The following is a 25,340-nucleotide window of genomic DNA, read 5'->3' as shown; positions in this document are numbered from 1 at the left end:
TCGCGCTGGCCAGAGCGACGTTTGTAAAGGGCTCAACATGTTTCACGTACTCCCACTAGTATAAGCAATGTGTATCAGGGATAGTCACTGATTTATCCATCACTTTTTTGCCATTGAATTTGTCCACAAGGAATCCTAATGTTCCCAGAGTAGAAGGATATATGAGGATCCAACAGCTGCTAAATGTAGTTTTTTTTAAAGGTATAATATATCATTTCTATACAAATTAATATATATATTTATGCATAATAAATGAAATCGGCAGTTGGTCATTTTTTCGGTTGATTTTGCTCCCCATGACGATGACCCTGTGCTTCAAGACAGGAAGCCTTTCCTTATGGCTGTGGATAGGATTATATTTCACATACATGGCTTAACTTGCTGTGCACCCTTCCCTGTTCCCAGATCTGTCGGCGGCTGAACGGCGTCAGGTTCACCAGCTGTAAAAGTGCCAAAGACCGGACGGCCATGTCTGTAACCTTGGAGCAGTGTGCCCTGCTGCGTGACGAGCACCAGCTCAGCAAGGACTACTTTGCGCGTGCGCTGGACTGTATGCGAAGGTAAGGCACTGGGACCACACAGCCATACCCCACATCGACCTCCCCAAGTGCAAAGCTATCGCTTCAGCCAATCACCAATAAAGGAAAATAAATCTGTCCAAACCCAAAAAAAGCAGAGAAGCTTACTAGATAACTTACTTATTAGAGAAGCCCAGTTAGTTAAAGTAAGGCTTTGAACCTGCTACTGAGTGGACGCATTCACCATGTCACAGCACAAGTACATGACCCTACATAAAGATGCACACATGTATGCACCTTCACTTGTTCCGTTTGTGTAGCATCTAAGTAGCAGTTGCACCTATGCCTTATCGTACCCTTGTACATTCATTGCATGGTGGAAGCCTTTCCCTCATTCTAAACCTTCCAGAATGTGCATGACGTGACAAATGCCTGACGACACCAGACCAATTGGCTTTTGATAGAAGTGTCTTCTAAAAGACTTTATAGTAAATTACCAAATAGTCATTTTTGTAGTAGCAACTGTGATGGAAAATCGACATGTTACGTTCAGGGTCGTCTAAAATATAAATCTTAGTGTTTCGTGTGATGTAATCTGGTTTCACATTCCGTTCTTGGAATCTTGCTATTCTGCAGGGTCTTCTAAAATGTAATTCTTAGCAGCCGCGTTTACATGGACACATCTGTTCCGCATAGATTTCTATGCGGAACAGAAAATGATCATGTATACTAGTCACAGCCACCTGGTCACTAAATTCCCGTAAGACCACTCTCTCCCACCAGTCTTGGCTGCGGACTCGCATCCAAATTCCTCTTGTTTGCGGCGGAACTTAGGGTAAATATAAAGATCTGACGAGAAATTGACGTTGCTGCGCTGTCGTCCTCCTTCTTAATTGAAGGAGCAGGCAGAGAAAAGCTCTCTCCTGCTGTGCTTTCATTAAAATCAAATTTAAAATCCCCAATAGGGATAAGACATCCATTATGTCGCCGCCGGTCCAGAGATGTGTCAGGTGTGCGCGAGAGACATAACGGACACTTTTGTTACTGCCATGTATACAGTACATTCGGAACACATTTTAGGAACAGATCTATGCCGCATAGAAATCTATGCGGATCAGATGTGCCATGTAAACGCGGCTAGTGTTTCATGTGATGTAATCTGGTTTCACATTCCGTTTCCGTGTTGTATGTAGTTTGGTTTGGGCCTGTTTTACTTGACCCCCTGGGGAGCGTAGAGAAGCAAAGGGTGATAAGGAACAGCCTCAACCACCTTCTTAACCTCTGAAGAAACTTCAATCAATAGATGAACATCTGCTTAACAAAGTTTTTTGGATTATTGGGGGCCAACTGTCCTCAAGGATCCGATCTAAGTGTATAAAAGCTCCTAACTTGTCGCTACTCAGTGGATTTTCTCTAAGCGTACCTTTAGTGTATGAAGTAACACGCAGGGAGAACTCCCATCTGAGGCCTCAGATTATTATTATTGTATGCCTGTTTTTTATTGTTTGTTGATGCATATTGAGATGTATCTTTGTTAGTACTTTTATTACAAATATATGAAACCAGCAATTGCCTACAAGTATTGTGTGCTTTTTTACATCTAAATATCTCATCTGTCTCAGACGCAATATCTAATAGAGAAATTGCCACGACATAACCTAATACTAGAACAACTAGTTTTTCTTATTTACCCCCAATCAATTTACACAATTGAAAATTTGGAATCGGTGGTAAAGAGTCATCAGAATGTACAACCCATTCTCACAACAAAATGTAGTATAGCTATGTTTGTCCATAGAGGAAATCATAGTAGTTTCACTATAACGGCTGTAAAGTTGCGAGATGCCTACGTTTTTTTGGCCCATTATTTTCGATAGGTCTGCCTCCACGTCACGTGACAAACATGTGTAAAACACCATACATAAATAGTGTCCTTGGGAGCATGGCGCTCAACAACATAAATATTTCATACACATTCAGGGTGAGGAATGACCTCAAGGGTGAGGAATGTGTTAACATATCTCTTGGAGTGACATATCTAGACCTCAGAAGGTGATTTCAGAACAAAGAACGAGCCTTGTTAAAGTAATTTATTAATAAAAACGTTAAATGGTTTTAGAATAGAAGCTTTATTGGCATTGCATTGAATGCAGTGTATTAACACAACGAGATTCAAGGTGCCACTCCTGATCAGTGCTTTAAAAATAATAAATAGTATAATAAATGTTTCCTCCAAAAGGCACCTTAGAATATGGGTACATTTCGTAGCCGTTATGGCAACGATTGCGCTATGGTTTGGTGCACTATTGGTGATAAAACCTCATCTAGGTTTATGTAAATTAACTTTTACATAGAACTCACATTTTGTACATTAATGTACCTCATCACAGCGTCCTACTCCTATCACAGGAACCAAGAATATATATTTTTGGAGGCCTGAAAGAACTTTCATAAAAATGAAACTGCACTTGGCTAGAGATGTTATTGATTTTTTTTTTAATGCCAAATCTATTTCAAAATATTGCATTTTCCACTGAGAATAAAATAAATGTCAGCCATGATGTTTGTTTTCGTAGACAGAAACTTGACAGTCACGTGACGTGGATGCAGGCATAGAGAAAGAAACGTGGGCATCTCACAATTTTAGAGCCAAAACTTCTAGGTTTTCCACTGTGGCCCAACATAGCTTTGCTATATTTTGGTGTTAAACTGGGTTGGAATCGATCATTATTAGTCTTTCCAGCTTTATCAAGTAACTGATGATTTCAAGCCAACTCATTTCATTACCAGGCAAGACAGTGGATACATGGTTAGCATTTTCAAGCAAACAGACCATGCAGCACAGCTGTTGTGTCTGTCAGCCAATAATGCAACCGCCAAAACATCAGAAGGTTGCATAGATATTGAACTAAGCGGAGCGGACACGATATAATATTGCTTGCTGACCTACTTGTATAGTCCTAAACTTACACATGTTAATGACCACTTAGAAACTAAGGGCTTTTATGTAAGCATGAGGATCATGGATCATGTACACGTTTTGTTTGCATGATTTATAAAATGCTGATAACATGCATATCATCTGCCATAGCAATCTTATCATAAAACATTGATGCATCCGGACAATCTCATCATAAAACATTGATATGTTCGTCATTGAACAAATAAAGAGAACATTTTGTTTTCATACACTGTTGAAAAAACATGTGGTGTCATTGTCAGGACACTTTCCTTCTATCCTCATAGCCTTGCATGGCCCATCTGGTCCACCCACCCCTGCTCCTTACTAATGCCGTCCACTAGTTCACCGTTTACAACATGGCAGAGAGAGGGATTACAGACATTTCCAGATTGTTCATCCTCATTTTTTGTGAAAGCAAATCTTCAAATGGGCCAGATGTCTTCAACACACACTGTTCTTATGATAACAGGTGACTTATTAGGACTTTACTATAAGGCATAAACTCTTAACTATACAGAACATACTCTTGACAAATAAGCACAAACAAGAGAATACAATGAAGTGGAGCACCCAAAACAGAGCAAGAGATAGGTATAGATATTTATAGGATATATATCTATTGGATAAATCATGTGGGCCTATTGTCACTGTATGGCAGCATCCACTTAGCAACAGAATAATGCGGTCTTGGTCCTTCGCAGAGGTTGCTTGAGGCTGGAAAACCCCCAGCAGCATGTGCATTACTTGATGATCTCATCGTTTGTTACAGCTTTATACCAAATACACACATTTGATCAACATTAGGCACTTTAAGACTGAAACAAATCATTTGTCTAAAAATACTGAATAAAATGAGATTACAATTTTTTTGGAAAACTAGATATTCATACAAAGAGAAAATACATTCGTTCTTTGTGTAGATCGTATGAGAGTTTTATTAAAAGAAACTTACATGTTGGCGCACAGAATGACAAAATCAGATTTTCTGTAATACCATCTTTTCTTAGATTATACATAATCTACATGGCTAATTACCTTTAACACCAATCACATTAACATTATATTGTGTTGATTTTTCTCTAAATTGCTCAAAGCTAAGGGTAGGATTTATTTTAATTCAAGTAAGTACTCCATGCAAGTTGAGCAGGATGAACAGGATGTACGCGAAAACTGAGCTACACTTTTGCAAACTTCAAATACGTGCAAGTAGGGGCCCACATAGCCAGAAAAGACATGCTTGTGTTCTTCAAAACTGCTCATGGATTTCACATCAAGTCATTCACCAAGGACCCAGATGCTGGCTTCATGATCACTCTGTCTTCAAACAACCAACTCATTTCACATGGCATCACCGTGCTTCGAAGGCCCTCAAGAGCCCCCCCCCCCTGCGTCCAGACCAGTGCTCCTTAACCTCACATTGAGTTTGCGCCTAATCAGAGCTCAAGAGCTCTTCGCATGGTCCATATTTTTGTCATCTATGGAAGTCAGACCAAATTGAAAGTGATGGACAGCATAAAGCCCTAGTTAAGTGTTATCAATCCGTGCATTGAGCATCAGACAATGATTGTCCATGAAATCCATTGCGATCTCACATCGTTTCAATCGATCAATTTCCTTCTTTTCCTTCAAGCTGATTTATCAGAGGAGGTCATTTTCACTTCCCCGTCACGGAGCAAGCGGGTGACCAAGGCAGGGACAAATTATCCTAAATTTGCATCGTGGCGATGGCGCAGCTGTGTAAGATACAGCATTTGTATCCAGTTTCCATCACTTTAAGATAAAACATAGCTAACCTTCTACCCGCCATCAAATAAGAACGGCTTCACTTGTATTGCTCTCGCATTACAGTCGATAATTCAGTTCTAAGAACGTTTTTTAATAAAAGTATACAAAACATATGTTTTATTTGCTCCGACAAAGTCGATATCAGCGTCCGTATGCTGACTCAGATCTGGACGTGAATCTGGACCTGCGGCCCCCAGCCGACCCAGCGGTTGAGAACCACTGACACAGCGTCCCTGGACGGCAGCAGTGATCTTACTTATTTCTCTCTGTGTATATATCTTGTGTCTCCCTCCGTGTGGTGTTGTATCTGGCCCGCTGGCGTGTGGCCCTGCAGTCGGCTGACCCAGGGAGACGTGGCCCACGGGGAAGACCCCGAGGCGGGCTCCAGCGAGAGGAAACCTCCCTCGCGACACTTTTACCCCATAGCCCTGCTGCTGGTTAGCTCCCACCTGCTGGTCGTCTGGCTCATTTTAAGTCTTGTTTTTCTGCTTGCTAAATATCAATAAATCCCTGACAACACCATATAACTGGCTTGCTCCTGTTTTTCCTTTGGTGTTTATATTAAAGATATGTGTCTGTGTGTATATATATATACACACTAGGGCTGTCAACGAATATTCGAAGTTCGAATATTTGTTCGAAATGTATCCAAAAACGCGAATTCGAACGTGAAAATTAATATTCGAATGTGAAAAAACACTCCCGCAGTACAAGCGCCTCTATCTGCTTTGTGAATGAGCCTGTCTGTTCGCGATGTCCCTCATAATATTCGAATGTGAAAAAACACTCCCGCGGTACAAGTGTAACAGACTAGTATTGTGAAGAGCGAATGTATTTTATCCCCTCTGGGTTTCCGTACTTGGATATAGGTATTCCAGCTCACGCTGTGACTGGGTGACTTCTGATATGTACTAAGTAAACGAGACTATTTTCCCTTCCACGCTTGTGTCATTCTTGTCATATAAATATCTAAGTGCCAACGCTCGGTTACACAAGCGCCTATCTGCTTTGTGAGTGAGCCTCTGTCTGTTCGCGATGTCCCTCATAATATTCGAATGTGATATTCGAATAGTTCGAATTCGTGATTTTTTTCCAAACGAACATTCGAATGTCATTTTTGAGCAATTTTGACAGCCCTAATACACACACAGACACATAAATATTTGTACATTGTGCTGGAAATCCTTTGAACTATATTGACAACGCATCTCAGTATAAACTTACAGATAAACTTATTATAATAAAGGGTAAAAATAGTATAAAAGAAAACTAGTCTCTGCAGAAAGGCCACACAACACGAAAAGCATGCAAAGGTTGAAGAGCTGTAGTATACCACGGCAGTTGTATGACAGGAAAACGTCCTTGTGGCACAGCTGCAGATAGGGTTGCCAGTGTTGCCACTACTTCTACCCTTCCCAGGAATGCAGCTCGTGGTATTCAGCCCTGGCTGTCTCAGTTCACCTCAAGGGCGATGAGCGAGGTTCAAACTAATCTCAGTCAAAAAGTAAAGAAATATGTAAACATATAAACATATAAATCATTGGATTGTTCGGTTGCAGCATACCCTAACTGATCACCGTTTGTCTCTTTGAGTCCTGGAATGTTTGCTTATCTCTCTTTGGGTTGAAATCAATCCTCATTTTTCAAGCTCTTACAAGCTTAAAGCTTAAAAAAAAATTCCCTAAAAGTGCCGAGAGCGTTTTTTCTATCGCCTAGCAATGAACCCATTCTTGACCCGACGTTACTCGCCTACTATGTATCCAGGATAGAGCTGATTAGACATGTCGTAGATCTGGACATTTTCTGTAATTACAACTATTAATCGCTCCAACGGCACTTTCCCGAGTGGTTTATCTGCCATTGTTTCTTGTTTTGACAGTTCAGAGTTTCCTTGTGTCAATGTTCCGCATGTGATTGGTCAGTTGCCCAAAAGACGCCTGACGTCGGCCGCTTTCTTCCTGAAAGTTGAACTTTTCTCAACGCTCCGTATGGCAGGAAAAAACGCTGGGAGGCGCTTAATAAAACGGCCGTGCCTTTTTCCAGAAACGCTCTGCTCCATAGGAATATAATGTAAAAAAAACGCTAGATGTGAACACGGCCTTAGCCTGGATATTCTTTATCATTGGAGACAGTTTTCAACACATTTCATTCAATCCTTCTAGTGGCTCGTGCTAGGCTGGTTTTATTTCTTACATTATTCTATCAACAGACATTTACATAAACCGTCTGGCGTTATAGTTGATTTGCCTCGGTTCTGGAGTGGGTAAGACTGTTTTATTAGCAGGCTAGTATTGCCCGTTGCCGTGCACTAGCCTAGCACGAGCAAACTCTGCCACTAGAAGGACTGAATGAAATGTGTTGAAAACTGTCTCCAATGATAAAGAACACCAAGGCTAACTTGGGAATCAGGCCCTATGTCCAAAATTCCGAACTACCCCTTTAAGAGAAGCTGGGTTGACTATCAGAAATATAAATATTGATTGAGAGCATGTGTGTCCACCTTCTAGCTCCATCTGATCACCCTTAATTCTCACTCATGTATTTATTTCATAGAGGGGAATTTCACTTTCAGTTAGTTTCACTAAGTACATGTAAATGCATACAAATACAATTAAGCCACTGGTAATATTCATGGTATTGCTTTGTAATACCATGAATGATAATAACTGAAAATATAAAATGAGTATAACTATTTGTGTTGGGAAAAACTATAAAATATAATATCCAACTAAGTGGCTATAATCCCTGTTTTAATAAAAATGCTTATTTACCTACAGCCCATCTAGCATTTCCACAGTAACACAACCAATGTCAGTGAACAGCTCCTTAGTCATCAATTCCAAAAGTGTCTCATCTTTGTTTTGATCATGTTTATCTTCTTTTTTTTGTCCCCCCCCCCCCCATCCTTGCATTGTTTTTCCACCATCCCTTTATTGGAATCATCAGAGAGGGGTGTCGGATTGAGAACGTACAAAAGAATATTAGATGCAGGAAGTATGCCTTCAACATGCTGCAGCTGATGACGTTTCCAAAGTCCTACCGACCCCCCGAGGGAACGTACGGAAAAGTGGACACTTAAGGGAAATAAGTATGGACCTGTGTAATCAGTGGTGATGTATGCATCCAAATTGTAAATAGAGAAAGAAAATAGCAGTCCCATCAAAAACTGCATTGACGGCTTGGTTCCAAACATGTTCATATAATTACACTTTACATTTTTTTTGTCAATTAATGCTTTGAGGATGACTGTAAGAGCTATTGTCCTGTGTGTGTGTGTGGGTGGGTGGGTGGGGTGTGTGTGTGTGTGTGTGTGGGTGTGTGTGTGTGTGTGTGTGTGTGTGGGTGTGTGTGTGTGTGTGTGTGTGTGGGTGGGTGTGTGTGTGTGTGTGGGTGTGTGTGTGTGGGTGGGTGGGTGGGTGGGTGGGCGGACGTGCGTTATGTCATTCTTATAGACAAGTCAAAGATGTAAATAGCTCCCTTCCACTTTTACATTAAATTATATTTCCTAGAAAACTATCCTAAATTCCCGACATAGGTTATGTTAATTTCAATTAATTTAATTTAGCATAACATTAGATCTTAAATACCATTTGGGTTTCCTAACAACCAAGTAATGTAGAAGTATTGCAAAATGTTCCCCCTGAATGTGAGGCTATAGCTCAACCCAAACAACTTATGTACCATGACGCTAAGTTGTATAAGACAGGATCATGATCTTTGAATTGTATAGGATATCAGATCATTTTTCATACTGTTAAAAACATCAACAACATTTTATATTGTATTTTTGTATTCCGAACTAAATTGTATATATAAAGTCACACCAGACCAAAAATGTTTGTTGAAAAGGTCTTATTATACATTTGATATTGTGCAATTGTGTTATTGAATAAAATATTGTTTTGTTTGACATAAATATTGATATACGAACATAAACTTCTTTGATGTATTCTTTTGTATATGAAAAAAGATTATGTATGTAAATATATAAGGTAACACTTTACAATAAGGGTATCTTATTAACCATCAATTAACATTTCCTAATGGTGTACAATAATGGTGCTCCTGTTAAACCCGGAATTTATGTATACATTATTTTAATTTAGTTTTAGGGTTAATCAATTGTTAAGTGAGACTATATATACTCAGTTATATAAAGTATAAACTGGACATGACAAAATATGCTACAAAGCTTATTGTTATGGTTGTATTTTGTTACTGACGGTCGATAGACATTAATGCCAGAAGAAATGGCATAAGCTTATATTTGTATTGTTTACCTGAGAATACATTGAATTGGACGTGACAACTAAATTACAATAACAAAAGTGATGTAATCATCATAAAGATTTGATAATATATCCTATACAAATACATTATATTTCCTTTTTCGGAATCGTGCAGTGCAATACATGAATAGTGATATTGTTAGTGCGGCAACTGTAAACAAAGTATACTATTATCTACTATGTAAAATACATTTGCGTTAGACGGACGACCGTAATGCTCATTTCCTTCAGTTACTATAACATCAACGTCCTTTCTGTTGTGAATTCCTTTTCTCCAATAGATCCTTGAAGTTCTGATGGAATTTTGTGGCAGATACTAGAGTCTGTGCTTCACATGGTGGACAGTTGACCTAGAAATATTAAGGATTAAATTATTAATTATGGAAACAAAATGAAAGAATGCACAGCATACAAACCAAACATTCCGATTTTAGTTTGGTTAACAATGACCAATTCTTTGCTAACAATAACCTTAAGTAAAGAAACAGAAATAACAGATTGCTTAGTTTTTTTAAAACAACACAATTATCCTCAGCAGGGGGGTGTACCACGAACCTCGCTGAACATACCCCAGGCTTTCTTGGGAAAACCTGGCTTGACAGAGCCGCAACTGACAGAGCCGCAATCAGAGTTAAATGGTACCACGAAGCTCACTTTAGATTCAATTAGTTGAACCAGGTTTTCCGCATTAGGTTCAGTGCGCGTTCACTTGAAAGGGGCGTTTTTTGCGTCATTTTTCTCACCTTTACGATAGATCAAGCAGTCTATATGCGTATAAGTGAAAATATTCTGCATATTGTCTATAAAATAACTATGCCAAATGCAGAATTGTTCGCAATTAATCCAAATAGAATGATGATGATTTAAAAATGTATAAGCAACGTCCATCCTGCCTTATTCTATCATTTAGGGAATTCACTTTAAATACACCCTATGTAAGTAATGCATCGCATGTTTTCAACCGCTGAGAGGTAGCGGCTGTAGCGTAGTGGATTAGTATAGAGTGGCGAAGTCACGCCTCTTCCGGTAGAGCTCATGGGACCTATGAGATCGAAAAATATGAATGGGTGTCAATGGAGAGAAAATTATTATTTTCTGGTCCCAGTCTTTATATGCCCTGGATTACACATATGTTGTTTGTGGATTTAAATGATAATTTTTCATGCAAAGAAAACTAAAAATGTTCGTGAAGAAGTTTGATAATTGTAGGTTTTATGTGAGGCCGCTTTGTGAACTACAGCTCTTCGCTGCTCTCGATGCATATGATATACGTCACCATACCCGCACTTGGAACTCGGCACAGAGATGGCGATCTCTCTGCTCCACTTCACCACTTTTTTTCAAGGCGAGGATAAAAGCATAGAAAGAGGTGAAAACCACTATAAATCGGGGCATGTGGAAAGTTTTAGTTATGTGCCATCTCTATGCAGGGCCGTCGATAAGGGGTGAAAGGTGATGACGATTCAGGGGGCCCACAGCTCAGGGGGGGCCCACAAAAAAAAAAAAAACGGCCCTGTCTCTATGTGCCATCTCTGTGCCGAGTTCCAAGTGCGGGTGTGGTGACGTATTCATATGCGTCGAGAGCAGCGAAGAGCTGTAGTTCACAAAGCGGCCTCACATAAAACCTAAAATTATCAAACTTCTTCACGAAAAGTGTTTGTTTTCTTTGCATGAAAAATTATCATTTAAATCCACAAACAACATATGTGTAATCCAGGGCATATAAAGACTGGGACCAGAAAATAATTATTTTCGCCGGTCTATCATCATGCATTTTACCCCCATAGATGTGGTGCCAGCACGGCCTTGAAAATATGGGATCAAGTTCGAAATAAGCACCAAAATATAATTCCATAAGCTTTAGTGAATAAGTATTCCATATGCATGAGAATTGCGACTTTTAAAGCTTCACATAAATTCGCGTCACTTGGGAGTCGAACCCCCCTCGCAGAAATTCAAGACTGACGCGCTACCTCCACTCTAGCACTCTGTCACGGAGACACTATGCGCAACAGTAAGCATTGTCTACATAAGGTCCAAAAGGATCAAATAAAGAACCCCCTCTGATGAGAATCTGTATCTCTCATGAAGAACCCCAATTTCGTTGTTTGCACAATGACAATAAAGTCTGAAATCTGAATATCGTCAGACAATGCCAAGGGATCGGTTCTGTCCCGTAAAACCCTCTGTCTCCGGAGAGACGCCTGTACGAGAAGTGTGCCGAGGTCCACGGGAACACCCACAAATGGTGAAGCCATTGTCAGAGCAGGGGCTAGGAAGCTGTGCACGCCGATTTAAGTAGCCGATCTCCGGCTTGACTAAGCCGAAAAACTGCTCCCGACCAGGTTTGGTTGCGAGCATAAGTCACCATGGTGATACAGCGACGCTAAAAGAGATCGACTTTCGTGGTACAACTAACCCAGGCTTGGAGATCAACATACCTCGCTAACCCTCTAAGCGAGCTTCGTGGTACAGGCCCCAGAAAGCCTGCTTTAAGTAAATAATACATAAAATAATAATAAATGAATATTATTGCCATAATGTGTAAACGTCTGTACTGATTGACTGTGATGGGATTGAAATGGGGAGTAACCCGTGAGTTGAATCAGTTTAAACATCAAGATCTTAAAGCACTTATTTTAAGAGATAATAAACAGATCCCACTAATCACATCAATGGTTGCTCATTGTATGTGTCTTCTGATAAAAAAAACAGGACTTACAGAGCTAAGTTGTAAAGGTAGTATATTTTCTAGATGATAAATCTCAGGTTTTTCTTCCTCTATTTCCTCTTCAAAGATAATGACCTTCAGTTCACACACATAACAGATTAAGGACATATTTTTGCATTTTTCCTAAAAAAAGAAAAACAACATATATTATTATATAACATTATCATTTTAAACAATGCTACACAATATGGGTGCTGAAACCTTAATTTCATGTTGTGCTTAAATTAACTATTGCCAAGGCACACTCCCATAGTCAGAAAATGTGCTTCCATTTTAGATCTTTGATCTAGTCACTACAAATAATACTTGGATGGTAGAGTTTTGTGTTCTATTGCATTTATTTAAGTGTTATGCTTCTAAATTAAAGTTTCATAAATTCTTGGCAGCAACCAGTTTGTTTTAATCTAGGTAGATCATAATGAAGATTCAAATATTTCAATAATTGAAACAGTTCATTTAAAATATTGTCTCAATAAATGCTTTGTGATGTAAGAGCCCACTTGTTTATCATATACTTATAATATATGAATCTACAACATACAGGATTCTCAGGCGTAGGAGCGTAGGAGTAAAGTAAGGCATCAGATTTCTGAGAAGAAAGTAAAATTAAATTACAAAGATGTAGACAAATTAATTACAAACATTTCCTAATGACAGTGAATTACCCTTAATTAACCTTTTTGCTGTAATTCAACTATATAGCCTTTATTTTAGTGAGGTTCATTACCCATCACTTAAGCCATTTCAAAGTCTAATTTAGGGCTGTAACAACTGATTTTGACTGCCAGTCAAATCAATCATGCATCAATCATTTGCTTGTAATGGCTAATCAGCATCACTGGTAATAAAATAGTGTCCCTCTACTATATGTTACAGTGGATGTGATTCCTGTACTCACCTCAACGCTGGAATTTATTCTCTTCAGCAATCGATGAAGTTCTATTGTAACATCGGAGGGGGCAGCAGTGGCACAGGTAGAGCTGCTCAGGATGCTAAAACAGAACAAGAGAGTTCAGGTCAATGTGTCAGGACAATGAATGTATCTGTCAACAAAAAAAAAAACATGGGTCACAGGTTTACACTGACCGAGGTAATATGCCGGCTTGATTTCGCACCCTAGTTTACCCTCGGACCCTTCACATATTGGGGGTTTCATTTTCATGTAAATGAGATTAGACGGCTTCGCGGTTTCAGGGGCGGGACTTGAGTAGAGGTGTTGATGACGAAAAATGTGCATCCCACAGCCAGGATTTATAAAAAAATATTTATTTTAGCAGGAAACAGCTGAGAGAGAGCAGGTTAACCGGTCGTCAAGACAACCGCGAGCTGCTTACCATTGTGGGAGAGAAGGTGATGCAGTCGCATTTAACGAAGACGTCGAAAGATGGTGCGATCTACAAGAAAGCAGCAGAGGAACTTTCCTTACGAGGCTTTCGTCGGGATAAAAAACAAGTGGTCTGCAAAATAAAGAATATTTTTTTACACTTGAAAAAAGTAGCCTTCGCTGAGATGACGTCAACTAATTCGTGCATGCGGGTGGCTTGAAAGTGGCGGATTATACCCCGTCGGTTTTACACAGGCAAGACAGTGAAAACGGCTTGGCAGGTAAAAATGCCTTAAGATACAAATACTTTGTTGGGAGATCAGTAAACCTAGGGAGATGTATGTCAAAACTGGCATTATACTGTATATATTGTTTTCGTTGGCGTTTTGGAATCATATTTTGTGTTTGCTAATAGGCCACCTTCAGATGAATTAAAGAAGGTTACTGATGTTGTTTTTTTTTAAAAGTTGACACACACATCACAAAGAAATCATCAAAAGTGACAGTTATTTCCGCCATCTCACATAAGTATCGCTTACAAAATCAGCTAAGAGAGTGCACCCAGTCACACAGGAGCAGAAGCATGGAGACTGTTTAGAGACAGGCTGTGTCCCAGCAACTTCATGGATTTGGCCATTTGTTTAAACCCCAGATTAATTGTTGAAATTGTTGAGAGGAAAACCAGCCATGATCTTTTTTTCAACTCGCCTCCTCTCGCATAAAGACGCGTTCCAAAATTGGGCAGTTGACCATAAATTCTGAATGAGCGATCCCATAAACTGTATCTTTGTTTTGTCTAACCCAGGTGAGCGCATATAATCTGCCCTGGCTAGGTAGCTTCCTCAAATATGCTAGTCTAGGTAGCTTCCTCTCGACACAGATGATTACCTGGGGTCTTAAAAAACTGGACAAATCATCTTAGTGCTTCCAATAAATTATGTAGAACTGTCATATTTCAGTGGGAAACAAAATAGGTTGTCGATTTCAATTCAATTCAAGATATTTATGTTTTTTTTTACCTTAAGCATGTGACTGAAATATGTGAACAAAGAGAAGACAAAAAATAAAACATCTGCTGGATTACCATTACCAGAACCACCAAGGCAATGGCTTGGCCAATGCCACTTGGATTGATGGTTGGGTGATGCCACCCAACCATAATGGGCGTGGCTAGTTCTGGCGGGACACTCATGTCATGCGCCCCCTATCAGCTGACGGCTAACGACGGCCAATCGAACACAGGCGCTCAATTTAAAAGGCACCCAGTGCAACTTTCGAGGCTTAAAAATGAACATTCAATTTCTAGTCTTTTTTACACGTAGTAAGTTTCAATAACTCCATACCATTACATACCGACATTTAAGCAGCAAAGATGAGACGTCGTTGTGTGGTGAGAACTGATACAAAATCGATAACAACAACAATGCCGCCATTTTCTTTATTTTTTGTAACCTACAATAAATAAAGCAGGCTTCCAGTCAATGGAAAAATGGCTTCTCCCCACCGGCGATTGTTGTTGTTTACGATTTTCTATCAGTTCTCACCACACAACGACGTCTCATCTTTGCTCCTTGAATGTCGATATGTAATGGTATGGAGTTATTGAAACTTACTACGTGTAAAAAAGACTAGAAATTGAATGTTTATTTTTCATTGAATGTTTACATAAAGTTGCACTGCCTTTAAGACCTGCGATCTCAAAAACGTGCACTCTGCAAAGTTAAGTGTGCTGAGCAGAATTTCCCTACTCTGTATCGCATCGTCATCTACACACGCACGTGCCCACATGTTTTTACCAACAACATTGTGCGTCGAGGAAACTCTTTCACATTTGGTGGCAGTGGTGGGATGATTCCTCTAGCCGAGTGGAGGGGACCTAGGCTCAAAAAACATTGTTCAAGGAGCTTCTAGGTGGACCGCAGTGAAAGGTAAGCACAGGTAGACGAAGAGACCTGCTAGGAGAAGAGATCACTGGTGGAGTTGAACTGCTGTCCTGTGGGGTTGGCCAGAGCCTCAAGGAGGAATAGCTTGGGAACTCCTTGTTGCTGACGTGAACCTTGTGGGGAGCTATTGCCAAGCCTTGAGAGAACAGTAGTGGCGGAAGACAGCAATGGCTGAGGACTTCCTGATGAGATCCAGTGGCGGACCAGTCTGCGGCCCAGGGGAAGGGCCGGTGCTCGGAGGCCAAGTTATCTGCTGGTACTGCAGAGGCCTGAGTGGATTTTGCATGTGGCTGGAGGTCTGGATGGAGGAAGTCTCAGAGCTGGGCTGTGTACTGTGAAGAGTGCAGTGTTTGGCCAAGAAGGAGTGATCGTGGAATGAAGATTGGAGGTCACCAGAGATACTTTTTGAACTGTTCATTTAGCACAAATGACTTGCACAATATTTTACCTTTTTTATCTGATGTGATTGAAACTGTGTTTGCAAGCTTAAAAGAGGGGGAAGGTAATGTGAAGATGTGAATGGCATCTTCACTGTGTTTAACATGTTTCTGCCTTGCCCGCCCAGAGAATTTGGCCCGCCAATGAGACGCGACCGTGCGAGCGCCACGTGTGTGTTTGTGATAACACACACTGTAACGCAAGTGTTTGCTGTTGGTGTTATGGCGCATAACACGTTGGTTCTTTGACGTCTCTAGTATTTCCACAACAAGACTGTGGTTGGGATTATCTCAGCCATGGTTGAGAAGGAATTGGGGGAAAGGAACTTTGGCTTTGGCTCCCTCAAGTACAGGGATGGGGATCGAAACCCGGTTCTATCAAGGACCCGGTTCCACTTTTTTTCAAAACCCGAAAATCCTTAACGTTTGGGCTAATCGATACCACTATCGAGTCCCGTCGCTCATTTATTATTATTTTTGTCCCGTAGGTCCTGTAACGTAATGTTGTGTCCCTCGAGTCGCGTCAGGGCAAACATGTATTACAAGTAAAACAAGTGAAGTCTGCCGGTTAACTTTGCTCGCGAGGATGGCTGAAAAGGGCGAAAATCATTTATTGTAAAGGGGGGAACACAACCTCAATGGCCAAGCACACAATGAGACAATGAGACTCGTAGTGGGGGTTATCTCAGCCACGGTTGAGAATGAATTGGGGGAAAGGAACTTTGGCTTTTGACTTCCTGAAGTACATGAACCACGACATGGAGGAGAAAGGGATTGTTGGCCGTGAATGAGCCCCGCTTCCCGCTGCCGAGGCAGTGGTCCCTCGGCAGCGAGGCTCCGGCAGGAGACAACCACGGTCAAGAATTGCGGGGAACAATCCCCTTCTCCTCCATGTCGTGGTTCAGCCTACTTCAGATTTATGTGGACGTGGAACAACCAGAGACGTCGGAGAACCCGACGCGGTCGTTTGAGATTCATAATATCGTCTAGTGGCTCACACAGCTTTTGACCGTGATAATATATATTATGATATGGATATCTATGTATAATATGATATCATTTAGATATAGAGCTCCAGGTCTCCTATGTGTTCTAGAATATTAACAGAACACGGCTAAAGGCTGTGTGCGCCTCGCCATTGCGATACATCCACTGTAAACAGAGCGCATGGTACTGCTGCAAGCAGCTCAGGGCCACACCCCCACCCTCCTCCTTGATCCGCCTCTCCTCCTCATTTGCATTAAAGCTACAGACACTGAAACACCGCATTTGGGGAAATCTCAAGGTGCGACTGGCCGGTAGTGGCTGTAATTCTGCACCACGGCTGAAGTCGGGAACGTCTTCAAATACTGTGATTGGGGCCTACTAATATCTATATTAAAGCATCCATAAAGTAGCAAGCCATGGGACCTTTAAATTCAAACATTGCGCGACAGGCATATCAACACACAAGGGACGTGATCTTAAAGAGACAGTGTCCCTGTATCACAACGAAAACATGTCAATAACACAGTATGGCGAACTATGTCTATAGAGCCCACCACAAGACTACACTTTGTTGCTCAAATGTAATATTACTCCCCTCCTTGAGCCTCCCGAAATGTCTTGCGATATTGATATCCCCTGTGGACTGTTTTAGTTTTATATTTCTTACATTTTGTGTGTATGCTATGTGTGACTGCAGGCTACTGCTGCCTGTCTTGGCCAGGGCCCCGTTTCCCGATATCGATGGATCTTCGCTCGTAAGATCATTCTCCCGATGGATCTTGCGATCCATCGATAATTTCTTTGTCGCGTTTCCCGAAACTCCTCTTAACGTGAACGCGCATTCGCTGCACTCACGACGTCGTAGGATTGTAACTGTCTACTGACACGGTGCTGAAATGGGCTCCGTAGGAGGGGGAGACGCAGGAATGTCGCAGGAAAATTGTGTTAAAAAGGGTTAAAATATATCCCCATCAAGGACAACAGCAGAGTAGCCTACGAAAAAAATAGACTGCAATTATATGAATGCTAAAGACATTAAAACACAATTGATTAGGCTTAAACCGACATATATCAGTCCTAATCCTGAGCGCACGATCGGGAGGTGGAAGTTGCGCTTTAGATGCCTTCACAAGTCCAGCGGAGGGCTCCAGTTTTCGCCGGCCAAGTCATGCGCCGTGATATGTGTGACGGCTATGTTGCACAACATTGCAGCTAAGGCTGGGGTGGCTTTGCTTGAACCGGAGGACGTTGAGGACGATGACGACGAGGAAGATCGGTGTGAGGAAGTGCCTCCCTCATAACTACGCGGCTGGTTTTCATGCGCGTCGAAGAGTGATTGAGACTTTTTTTTAACCCCCTCCACCCTCCCAAATGTCACTAAACATTCCTGTCAACGTGACCAATCCCCACCATATCCCAGCCTTTTGCCTGCTCCTTTGCTTGTTTTTTCTAAAAAAAAATATTTCTTTATTATTATTATTATTATATATATTTTTTTTTTACATTATTTTATGCTACGTTTTATGAGTAGCCTATGTCAGTCTGCACAAATCCCCACACTTTCTCTCACACATTTTGAGTGCCCTGCCTGCGCAAACATTTTCTGGACTGTCCCGTTTTATTTTGGCCATTTTAACATCTTTATTAATAAATAAATTAATAATCTTTATTAATGACCAAAGTAAGAACATAAAGGCGCAATGCGTTTTAATAAAACGCATCCAATAGACGGAATGTCCGATGGTGACACCACTGAGGCTATAGCTGACGATGCTCTTAGCGTCCTACGAGTACCTACGAGCACCCCTGGAGTACTCGTTAGCTACGAGCGTTTTCAAGACGTTCGTTCCCAACGATGCTTTCGGGAAACGCGGTGAAAACTCTACGATGCCCTTTCGACGCACTTCACGATCCACTTATGCCGCGTTTCCACTGCAGGGTGCGGAACGGATCGGATCGCAAAGGTGCGGTAGGGAGGGGGCGGTATAGCCCAGCTCAGTTCCGAGGTCGCGTTTCCACTGCCGACAGTACCCTTGGTGGTTGGCCGGATGTCGATCGCCGCGGCAGCTACGTAAACATCGTAAACAACGTCTTCCTCCCCAAGAATGCAGACGAACGTCTCCACCTCCTTGTTCGCCCAAGCAAGCTTTTTACGCGACATGTTAATTGTAAAGAATAATACCTCGAGGCTACTGTTTGTTTGTTTTTATCCCCGCGTCACCCGGAAGTGACGATTCTGTCGACCAATCAACGGAGGGGGGGTGTAGCTAGAATTTCACGGGACCCTTTCAGGCGTCTGGTCTCGTTTTGGGTACCGCAACGGAGGAGTCCCGAGAATGGGGCCGGAACGGGTACGGCAAAGTCCGGGTCACGCCCACTTTTGGCGGTGGAAACGTGACCCGACCCGCACCTTTGCGATCCGATCCGTTCCGCACCCTGCAGTGGAAACGCGCCATTAGGCTAACGACGCTTTCGGGAAACGGGGCCCAGGACAGCGGAAGAGATGTTTAATCTCAAAGATGATTATTATTTTCAACCAACCAATAGTAGTTGCCTTGCATTCTAAAATGTCAATGCACTTTGCAGCCCTGAAAAGTAAAAGTTATTTAATAATTGATTTGCATGCATAGTATGCTACACTTTCCATTGAACAGTTGGAAAACTCTAGTAGGCCTGTATGATATAATACATGAACTACATGGACTCCTCAAAAGGGGGGGCCATTTCCGAAAAATAGCATTTATAATCGTTTACTTCTTTAACGGCATCGACAGTCCCGCCTAGAGCTGCTGTTATGACTGCAACTCGATGAAAGACAAACAATCGAAATAAAAAAAACAACACATTTGTTTGAAGGGTTTACTGATTGCTCAGCACATAAAAGTGTATGACACGCTAGTAGTGTAGCGCTGTTTTATTAATTCACGCACAATATATAGTCTGTTGACACAGTCGGTGTGTTCTTTAGCGTCAATTATATCGGGTTGCAGGATTTATTTGAACTTACCTTAGAATAAATAAACAAAGCCAAACATGTCTTTTGTGGCACTTGCGGCAGTGGTCGCAGGACAGCCCAAAATGTGAAGATTTCTGTAATTGAGGTTGTAAAAAAGTTATTTTAGTATGTCTGCCAATCATGAGAGGACGTCATTTTTATGACGAATTAATGAATCATAATATTAGGCTAGTTGTTCATTAAACATGCCAATCGGGTCTTTCCGTGACATGATCATAATACGTTTTAAATGAAAGTGAAAGTGGAAGGTTGAATAAAGGGTTTAGATAAACACTTTGGCAAGGACGAGAGGTAGGGACCCACGTGGATTAGGCTGGTATGATAAAGGTATATTTTTATGTATGCATTACTGAACACCAGGTGTTGGTGTCAACGCTTGCGTTGAACAATGATCATGGAATCAGGAAACATGATTAGCTCGATTAGCATGTTCACTTACCGCCGGTCGCTTCTGAATTCGGAATAGCCTTAAAAAGTTCACCGACGGTTTCCCCAAGTTTGTCATCTGGTCGAAGACGCTGCTCTCCTCTCGAGGCAGAAAACACCATCACATGTTTGCATCTCGATCGTTCACGCTGACTTTCCCATGGTTTTAATTGACAAAATACAGATGCAGCGAAGCTTACAAGAAAATAAGATTGGTCTGTGTCCGCCCTGTGACACTGTTCTTTTTATCGCTTTACCCTGAGGGCGTGGCCTCAGAAGGTTTAAGAAATTAAAATGAATCATTATAAATTATGCGAATGCACACTAGCACACATACGTGGTTGACACATGTCTTTGCAGACTTATACATCAATCACGTATGAATGCTTGAGTGCACTTGCATGATCATTAGCATCAATACTGATGCAATGATGCAAGTCTGCAGAAGTACGTACCCATTAAGACCCGATTTATAGTCGGATAACGCCATTGCCTTTAATTTTCCTTACTCGGCAGAAATATTGCAAAAATTAGATGTTAATTGTGAGACAACTTACTTTATTGTAAAAAAAAAAAATATATTGTATTGCAATTATAATGAATGGATACTGAATTCTAGCCAAATATAATTATATCTAAAAAATAATCAGTCTATAAGCTTGTTACAGACAGTTAAAAGTTCATTTAAATGTCTTGAAACATTGATAATTGTGAGGATATATGACTTTCTATTAATGATCAAAAAACATAACTAATTTTCATATATTCAAAGATGATAAAATCTCGATCAAGAGTGTCCTAGATTTCATTTCATAACTTTATTGATTCTTGACCTGGTATGAAGAATAAGTGCACGACACTTAAAGGGGACATATTATACCACCAGGTGTGAGTGTGATTAGCCTTACAAGCCGTTTCGAAAATCTGCCCCATATGACATCAGTAGTGGGCGTGTCCAGCTAGATCTGCGCTGGATAGATGAGCATTGTTTACTTCAGTCCACAGGGTAGGCTGGTAGACTGATCTATCCAGCACAGATCTAGGTGGACACGCCCACTAGTGATGTCATATGGGGCAGATTTTCGAAACGGCTTGTAAGGCTAATCATACTCACACCTGGTGGGATAATATGTCCCCTTTAATGGTTTCAGCCCCCACGTTGCTCTAAACTTATGCATTACGCCGATAATCAGGTCAGTCAGTCAGATTCAGCGCAGCCAGGGGGGCCACGACCCCTTCTTCTTTTCCCTCCGGCTGATCCACAACTTCCTCCTCATCATCATCATCCTCATCGTCGTCGTCATCCTCTTCCTCATCGTCGTCGTCCTCCTCCTCGTCCTCCTCCTTGTCTGCGTTGCTGGCGGCCATGTTCTTCCAGTAAGCCGCGTAACCCCCCGCGCCGTAGCCATAGCTGTCCTCCTCTCCCGCGCCGCTCTGCCGACCGAACTTGACGGAGCGAGCTGCGGAACGAAGAACGAGGGTTAAGGCTCAATTATGGTTCCAAGTCAACGCTACACAAGGGGGTCTACGGACCCATTACGTCCTTGCGGACCCTCTTATGGTCCACTGCAGGGGCCTGGCGTGCGGGGGCCCGTTACCTTGCGTCGAGGCGATGGGTTGTTTCGCTAACTAACGAACCAAAACAGGTTCACGACTGCGTCGAAGCGTCTGCGTGGTCATTGCGTCGCATCGACATGGAACCATAATTGAGCCTTTGCAGTGCCACACTTACCAATACCAGAGCACGTCTCCCCTGGCCCAACGGATGTGCTCACTGCAGGGAGCTGGGATAGGTGAATATAGGTGAGCCGTCGGGCTCGTCGTCGAGGCAACTATATGGTCGTGACATTATATCATCGAGATGTTCTCTCCCTCTTGAGCTTTACACGCTAGATACATTCAGTATAGTTTGGTGCAGGGGTGGACAATTATGCCTCCGTTGCGTGGACCAATAGGTCCATGGCGTCGACGGATAGTTAAAAAAGATTGGAGGCTCTCCGGCTATGGAGAGGGCCCTCCGTGTCAACGTACAGCACTTTAACATGCACACGCTAGGGATGGGCAACGATCGTCGAATTGTCGGAGTCACGTAGAATATCGAATAAAGAACGTGACTAATAGCATACTGCCTGACAAGGCCGTATCACTGTCAAATCTGTCCCTGGGAAAAGTAACGTGGCACCAAATTGAAAAAGGAACTATGTTTCGTTACCATATTTTCAACATCCTAGCCACTATGCCCAGGTCTGGGATAGTGGCTAGGATGTTGGGACCTCCAGCTGAAGGTTCTAGATTTTTGAGCAAGCTACCCAACCACTGCCTATTTATGGCTGTAAGGACACACGCATTGAGAAGAAACTAAACCGGGCAATCAATGAACGGTGGCCTTTCCAATACAATGATCCACAAATGCAGTCTATGAGCGACTTACTGGACATGCTGAGGTCTTTGGTCTCCTGGGTCTCATGGCCACATTTAGGACACGGTGGCCCTTTACCCTTCTCCTGTTTGAACACCTTGCTCCGGGCATGGTCGTCACAGTAACAGGCCTTTGAAAACCATTGGAGACAACAGTAATTAGCAAGCAATTACCGTAGTTGTTTGCACATAAGTAAACCATTGTTAGACCGCTCCGCTTGCTCATACTAATCTCCTCACCTTACAACGTAGGCAAGAGTGTTGCCCCAGTCGGTTGCAGGAAACGCCTACAAATTGGACATGGGAAGAGATTAATCAGAGTTTGAAAGGTGTTACTAGAAACTGTGGTAAACAAATAGAACGGGAATAACAATTATTGTGATTAATTCGTAGTGATTGTTTGACTCACATTTGTATGTTTCTGCCTCAAGGATTTGGCAACTAGCCTGGTGCTCAAACTGATCATCCTCACAAAGGAAATTCATACAGAACGAACAGCGGAACAGACGCCCACCTTTCCAAAACAAAATGTTAATACAATTGTTTACGACATCTGTAGGACATCCAAGTGGCAAGGAATTTCGAATGGTACTCCACTTACCATGTTCCCAGACATTGCGATCACATTCGATGCACTCTGCATCGGTCAGTGGGCATACACAAGCATGTGTGCTCAGACACTTCCTCCCATGGCACACCCAAGCTTCACAGAAATCGCACACCGCCCCCTAAGGCAGGAAGAGATACATTTTGCTTTGACGCTGCTCAAGTTCAAGTTGTAGTACAAGAAATGCAACCCTCATTGAACGATGTGAACACATAAATGACTTATGCACAACAGGATATTTGATCTGAAGTAATCATTGTCTTACCACCATCCCCATCCCAGTGCTGTGAATCCCAGGATGTCTTATGACACAATCTGATGATTTCATGCATTTGGTTTTTCCTTAAAAAAGAAAACATGCTACAGAAAATGTCCAATAGTCAAATACAGTCATAGTAGACTAATCTAGTTCACTTTGCAAGTTCTGGCTGGACTCTAGATTATTGATTATAGTTATATTGAGAACTATCAGTATTACTCTGTACAAAATTCATAGAGCCAAGTCAAGTCAAAACAGACTTACCACATTGGGCACACATAGGAAGCTTCTGCACTGAAGAACAAAAGTAGCAGAAAGCTCTGTTCTTCTGTCTCCTGTTGCATTTGTCACATTCCTGAAATATAATATTGAAAACAATTTGACATTTCAGTCAAAACTTTATTGATAACATAACATGAGTAGCCCCATCTGATAAACTAGCTATTGAGATGCTTCTTATAGGATAGAGATCGATTTGTGTACTGCATTGTATCGTTGCAATTAAAGCTTAGGCCATTGCCTATGGGACTCTATCCTGAGATAAGCATCTTATTTAGCCAGGGAACTACACAAACATGCGAGCTCATCTTGTACTCATTGTAACGTCCAATACGCATTTGCGAATTGGTCTGGTGATGTCAGGCTACATCTCAATGGCTATAGTAACATATAGGCCTAATGTGTGAGCTGCATGGGAAAATGATGCGTCCTCTTCGTTTTACGATTCCAATTTAGGTATAAGATAATATCGGTTATTGTCATTTGGTTTATTACCATTGCAAAATTGCACGGGTGTTTGGCTACGTCGATATGGTCCCGGTTGGCTCGAGTCTGCTTCTCTCTTTCCTTGCGACTCTCAGCCTTCTTACGGGCACCGGTTTTCTTTTTAGGCATTTTGCTCAGAAATAATTGAAATCACTTTGCCTGCAAACAAAGAATACATCAAGACATACTAAAGTGAACGCTGTTGGCTCACAAATTGGTGACTTTGTGAAAGCTAAAAACTGCAAATCCACGATTTGCATGCGTAGAAAAAAATGGTCATCATAGATCAGCATTGCTAGAATTTAAAATGTATGTATAAATATTATACGACAACCCAGTCTAAGCAAACTCTGAACCAGCAATGGTGACGATTCATCTATATGGGTGTTATGAGCGAAGTTTTGTTTTTACTGCTAACTTAGCTAAAGGCAACTAGCAAGTAACGTGTTCCCTGTAAAGAACAGCGGATGCCCTCCAATGTACACGACGTTCATGTCAATAAAAAATGTAACGATGGACTGTATATATAACATCATTGTATTTCAATAGCTTACCAAAAACTGAAAATGAGCCCCCTGGTTAAATGAGGATGAGACGAAAAGGGCGACAAGCACGACTAGTGCATGATGGACAAGTGTCCGGAAGAAACATTGGCGAAAAGAAACATTCAGCTTCGGTTCTTTAGCTACAATTCTTGATTTAATCCCATATATCACCAATTGGGTTCACGAAGATCAAAGGTGATTATAATGTGTAAATATTGATTTTTGTGTACGGCATACAAAAGTATTGCACTCGGAACGAAATTGTTTTCTTCGAGACATCTATCATTGTAGCCACGGTAGAACTACTTCCGATTCTTTTCCCACGTGG

At 41.6% G+C, this 25,340-nt stretch overlaps 2 protein-coding genes across 18 annotated transcripts in view; one reads left to right on the top strand and one right to left on the bottom strand.

Annotated features, from left to right (window-relative positions):
* Positions 1–8,698, top strand: part of inpp4b (inositol polyphosphate-4-phosphatase type II B) — a 134,144-nt gene extending 125,446 nt beyond the window's left edge. For 10 of the 11 annotated variants that reach the window (XM_060047614.1, XM_060047616.1, XM_060047617.1 and 7 more), the window contains 2 exons: positions 406–560; positions 5,600–5,792. In XM_060047614.1, the coding sequence (XP_059903597.1) occupies positions 406–560; positions 5,600–5,771 (327 nt within the window). In that variant the 3' untranslated portion in view covers positions 5,772–5,792. Of the gene's footprint in view, positions 1–405; positions 561–5,599; positions 5,793–8,211 lie in introns of those variants that run through there. The other variant, XM_060047615.1, reaches the window with a different exon arrangement.
* Positions 8,699–9,100: 402 nt separating this feature from the next.
* Positions 9,101–25,290, bottom strand: znf330 (zinc finger protein 330). 7 transcript variants are annotated; one of them, XM_060047629.1, is made up of 16 exons: positions 25,022–25,290; positions 24,477–24,626; positions 23,967–24,057; positions 23,709–23,785; positions 23,438–23,564; positions 23,246–23,350; positions 23,077–23,123; positions 22,850–22,967; positions 21,561–21,878; positions 20,432–21,282; positions 19,984–20,066; positions 13,620–13,715; positions 13,184–13,277; positions 12,827–12,874; positions 12,277–12,408; positions 9,101–9,904 (listed from the first exon to the last, which is right to left on the bottom strand). In XM_060047629.1, the coding sequence occupies exons 2-9, from the start codon at positions 24,594–24,596 to the stop codon at positions 21,613–21,615; spliced, it is 951 nt and encodes a 316-aa protein (XP_059903612.1). In that variant the 5' UTR covers positions 24,597–24,626; positions 25,022–25,290; the 3' UTR covers positions 9,101–9,904; positions 12,277–12,408; positions 12,827–12,874; positions 13,184–13,277; positions 13,620–13,715; positions 19,984–20,066; positions 20,432–21,282; positions 21,561–21,612. The 7 variants fall into 7 exon arrangements, with proteins under 7 accessions (XP_059903612.1, XP_059903611.1, XP_059903609.1 ...); XM_060047628.1 differs by having other exon boundaries at positions 13,620–13,679; XM_060047626.1 differs by lacking the exon at positions 13,620–13,715.
* Between the last annotated feature and the right edge of the window lie 50 nt (positions 25,291–25,340).

Source organism: Gadus macrocephalus, chromosome 3 (genome assembly GCF_031168955.1).
Source record: "Gadus macrocephalus chromosome 3, ASM3116895v1".
In the NCBI taxonomy this organism is placed as follows: Eukaryota; Metazoa; Chordata; class Actinopteri; order Gadiformes; family Gadidae; genus Gadus; species Gadus macrocephalus.
The sequence above is the reverse complement of the archived record's forward strand: the minus strand, read 5'-3'. Positions and strand labels throughout refer to the sequence as shown.